The sequence below is a fragment of the Protopterus annectens genome, chromosome 4.part0 (assembly GCF_019279795.1).
Source record: "Protopterus annectens isolate FY-2018-M chromosome 4.part0, PAN1.0, whole genome shotgun sequence".
In the NCBI taxonomy this organism is placed as follows: Eukaryota; Metazoa; Chordata; order Ceratodontiformes; family Protopteridae; genus Protopterus; species Protopterus annectens.
Window position 1 is genome coordinate 718,956,580 of NC_056733.1, and position 5,189 is coordinate 718,961,768.

The window sequence follows — 5,189 nt, forward strand, 5'->3', positions numbered from 1 at the left end:
GATAATTCCAACCATACAGTGAACAAATCAATAGATAAAATGCATACCTAAATGTGTCAGGTTTCTCTACATGGTGGACATCTCTTTACTTATTTGAAACTAAAGGGGTATCAAACTCTGGTTATGGAATTGGTACATCCCCCTACCCAATGTGGTCCTGAAGAAGTTAGTCTGGAAACTCATTGAGTTTGGTGTGACATTTAAAATAAAGTATTTTGACTGGAGACTTTAAAATAAACTTGGCAGTTTCTTTCAGCAGTAAGTCACCCAAATTATTACACAACCACAGCACACGAGCTCAGAATCCTGCGTAAGACATCAGTCAAAGATTAGATCCTTGTGCCAGATGCTGGTTTTGGAGGAATTATGGCATATTATTTAGTTAACAATAAATGAGCTCCATTTTTGTATGCAGAGTGATGAAGCTGCAACTGTGCAGTTGTTGCTGTTGTTTTTCTTTCGGTTTTTCCCAGTTAGGGGTCGCCACAGCAGAACTCCGGTCAGCTAATGATTGGCAGTTGGTTTTTATGATGTCGAGTTGCCAGCCCAATGTCCAACGAAGGCACGCCCATTCAACACATGTCTTTTGAATGCACACTTGACAGCAGGGAGGACATGCAGACTCCACACAGAAGGCACTCCCAACCCAAGCCGAGAATCGAACGGGAGTACCTCTTGCTGTGAGGTAACAACACTACCGCTGCACCACCACTGAAGAACGACAACTGTGCTACCTAGTGTTAGCAGAATTTATTGAGCCATTCGCTATGGGCTTTTTAATATATACTGCTGTTCTACTAAACTCTTACTTTATGCTTGATGAATGCATCTGTATAAAAAGAAACAATGAAACTGAGTACTTTCTCTGCAACATTTTTTGTTCTTTTGCACTTCTATGACCAGAGATACTGCTCAATTATAGACCCGGGCTTTAGATCTTGCATGAAACAGCATGGCTGTGGTAACATACATTAACATGCACAGTCATGTTTTTTATTGGCAAGTGGCAGAAATAGGTCTTTCCACTTGGTTAGGGAAGCATCACTGTGAGTGCTTGAGCATAACAACAGCTGCAGTGTAAATCGCAAAAAGTTAAAGTACGTTTTTGCATCTGTTGCCTCTGTGATTGTATCACTGTGTTCATGCATTTACATTGTTCCTGCCATCCCAGATATTACAGTAATAATCAGCATCATCCTCTTCCTGAACCCCTGAGATAGATAAATAGGAAATGCTCTTGGATTCATCCTTAGAGCCTGAGAACCGACTAGGGACCCCAGAGCCATGGTGTTTGTCTGAGTCAGTAAAGTATCGCAACAGGTACTGTGGATTCTTCCCAGGCTTCTGCTGGTACCAGTAAACATAGTAGTAATCAATACCAGAACCTAAAGTGCAGGGAAGTTTAACATTTTCTCCAGGAGACGCTGACTGCGAAGGAGGCTGAGTTACACTGGTCTGGGACCTGGAACCTGAACAAGCATCAAAAATCATAATTAGGTTGGAACATTTTGCTCACTGAAACAATTATCTCTGTTATGTTTCAGACCTGGTGACTGCTATAACTGTATGTTTAATAGGCAAGAAATTCAACAGAATCATTTCTGAACACTGTAACAGTGTGTGCTAATACTGAGCTCTATGCGACCACATGAAGAACCATATTATTTTCAATCTTATTTATAAATGGTTCTAAAAAAGAAAAACATGTGAAAATATTCACAGCAGCTGAAACAGAGGCATCAATTAATTATAGATATAATTTTTACAAATAAATAAATAATAAAATAAGAACAGTATCTCTTACACGACCAGGAGGTTGTGATCAGGGTTAGGATAGGAACCCAATGCATTGCTGAAATCAGAAGACAAGAACAAGATAACAGGTGAAAAACAAACGTGTACAAATGCTCTGATATTTTATGAAGGGTATCTAAAGCCATGAAGCTGACCACATGCAAATCGGTTTGTCCTTATTGGTGCATTGAGCTCTGGTGCTCACACTTCTAGCATCTGTCTGGAGTCATTTTAGATACCTTCTGTCTGAAAAGAACACATTCTGCCAAATTCATTTTTCTTCATTTCTTAAGTTAAAGTTTTTCTGCCTCTACTTTTTGAATTTCTTGTTAGTATTGCTTCCATCTCACTAACACTTAATACTCCAAAAGAAATACATACATTAATTAAACTTTAATTCAGTTTGCATGTTGCTATATATAATAATAATTAAAAAAAGTGTAGAAAATTTTTTTGCTCTACTCTGCAGGAACCCTCTAGTAGCTTCTATTGTAAAACTATTCTACATTTTCAGACATATTGTCATATTTGTTAATGATGGAAATGTAAATACTTAGAATGATGTCTCAGACAGACAAACTTGGAAAAAAAAATCTGAAATCAGAACTTCCAAAAGTACCACATTGAAACTGCTCTAAATCTCAGATAGTACAAATGGGAAGTGTGAGGATGGGGGGGGGGGGGGGGTTTGAACTTTATTTTTAAGTGTTTTAGTAGTGAACATACTGTTATTCACAGTGGGATGTATTCAGGAAAAATGCAGTAATGCAACCATGCAACAAGAAGTAGTGCAGTGCAGGTAGAGCAAAGGATGGCTCAATGCCAGTTATGTATCCAAACATGTAGGACGTGACCAGTGATGCAGGAGGTCAAGCAGAGTCATGGATGTTTCACAGTCATGCTTCCAGATGCAACCTTGCTTCAACATAGACCTTGCTATGATGCTCACATGATCTGAAGGAGATTGCATCTAATGTTATGTGCACTCACATGTGCAATGAAGCATGTCAGATTTGCAATATACACACACACACACACACACACACACACACACACACACACACACACACACACACACACACGCTCGCACATGCACATGTGCAAATACACACACTATCTGAACTCCACAGAAGTGCACAACTGCAGAGTGGCAAAAATGTTTGTTATATACTTGAGAAGAAAAGGTGGTGACAGTATAGACTTGGAGAAGGGCAAGCCAAGAAGCACAGAGAAGGAGAACCTGAAGGTGAGATAAGCAGGGGGTAGGTGATAAAGTGATGTATTTCTTTCATTGTGAGATAGGAAAATAAATGCTGGTGGTGTTAGGATTCTATGGGTGGAGGAAGGGAGGCAAAGGAAAGGTGGCAAGAGCACAAAAAGAAACAGATACATGCACAGGGACTGACAAGAATGTGATCAGACACAAGGGTGGGGCAATAAAGCAGTGGCATAGGTAGACAAATGGTGTAAATTCATTGATGGGAAGGACAAGAAGATGAGCATGGTTTGAGAAGGGAAATGCAAAGCAGGAGAATACAGTGAAGGGTGATAACGAGTTGTACTGTGGTCTGGCCAGTTCAGCCCAGAGGTGAACTCACCCTAAGGACAGTGTGGAACATCTGATTGTCCAATGGGTTGGTGCAGCTGGACACACATCTCTACAATCTGTGGGACCAGATACTCCAGGATGCTAATGCATGTATATGGTCATCTACCCACTTTGGCAGATACCATGTGCCACTGAATGACCTCTGCAGACACCTTTGCACATAGCTCTCAACCAATCAGGGACAAATTTCAACAGAATCACAGATAATTCCAGAAAAAGATTAGGGACAAATAGGGACACTTTTAAAATATTAGCACTATTAACTTCAAACTTTGACAGAGTAAGAGAATGTGAATAAATATACATTTTCTGAAGAAAAAGAGATCTATAACTCTTAATTATTGGCATTATTTGTTAACTGTAATTCAGCAGTGTTCCTCCAAAAGTCACCAGTTTTAGGAGGGACTCAGAGAAACAGAGGTAAAATTTCAGTCAAAAGTAGGGACATCCCTGAAAATCAGGGACAGTTGAGAGATGTGCCTTTACGCCACCCTCAAAAGAGGAGTCTTTTCTCTGCAGAAAGATGTCTGTGCAGGCTACTGTAAATTGATCTTTGTCACCTTTCAGCGAGGTTAGTCTGGGAACCACTGGGGACTTTGCTATAGGTGTGGAGGCTGTTTCAGGGTATGGTGGCCATCAGTTTGTGTGTTTCAACATCATGGCTGAGCCTGGAGAAAATTGGGGGAAAAAAAACACAAATCAGGGCACATAAGCATGTAAACCTATAATGTAATGTCATAACCCAAAATCCTCAGCAATACCGTGCACATACACCAACATCTGCAGCGCTTAGACCATCTCTGCTGGCAGGCCAGCTGATTCACTTTAGTCATCAGTTTTGCTAGAAAACAGAAACATAAAAGAACCCCTATCAGCAGATTCATGGCAAATGAAAAAAAAAAAAAAACAGGTGAATCTATAAGTCCTGTGCATCAATGACAATGCAACACAAACCACCTTGCAAAAAGCAAATGGCTTACATTTACTAACCTCTTCTTCCCACTGACAGAAAAAAGATCTTGGTGGCACCTTCACAGGTCACTGTTCTATGGCAACACTACTCAGTAGTTGTGCAACTTATCTCTTTGGTACACTGCTGTCATATATCCACCTTACAAAGTGGACCATCATATCAGTCCAGTAATTGTTTCTGGTTGCTGTTGTGCATTAGGTGCAGGGACCACCAAGCTTGTGAACTGGAGCCCTTCTTTAATCAGTGTCTTGTGAAGCTCTATCACTCTACAGTTGTGATTCAGAAGACAAAAATGGGCAGGTGTCGTGCAAAGCCACATGTCATGGTCATTACTTGATGGAAATCAAAGGGAAGCATGTGAGTGCAGAGGATACTGACAGTCATCTGATGGCAATGTCCAGAAGTATGGCCAAAAAAGCTATGGGTGAGATGATTTTGAACAGTAGTCTGGCCAAGGGTCATGGTAACATTGTGTTGTTGGACACTACACTGTACACACAAGGTGGCAGTACAGTGTCCAATAACAGTAACATAGTCTAGAATATCAGAAGTGCATTAGAAAAGGACCATAGCATGGTCCCCTTTAGCGTATTGTAATGCCAGAGGCTGCAAAGTCAATAAAATAGCACAACCAACATGTGTACAGGCAGGCATAGTGCTGACAATGCATTGTGCTATGGGAGTAATTCACAAAATGTTTTACTATATCTCCTCATTTATAGCCTCACAGGTGCTTGCTGGGCTATTGATTTGTGGGGATCATAAGAAGCCTAGTCTTACATTCCCAAGGTAGTTTTTAGCCTTTATATTTTG

The 5,189-nt window shown here is 40.5% G+C and overlaps 1 gene segment (V, D, J or C); it reads right to left on the reverse strand.

Annotated features, from left to right (window-relative positions):
- Positions 1 to 1,140: 1,140 nt before the first annotated feature.
- LOC122800298 lies at positions 1,141 to 1,491 on the reverse strand. The segment is given in 1 exon segment: positions 1,141 to 1,491. A coding segment is annotated over 1 exon segment (351 nt).
- Positions 1,492 to 5,189: the final 3,698 nt, after the last annotated feature.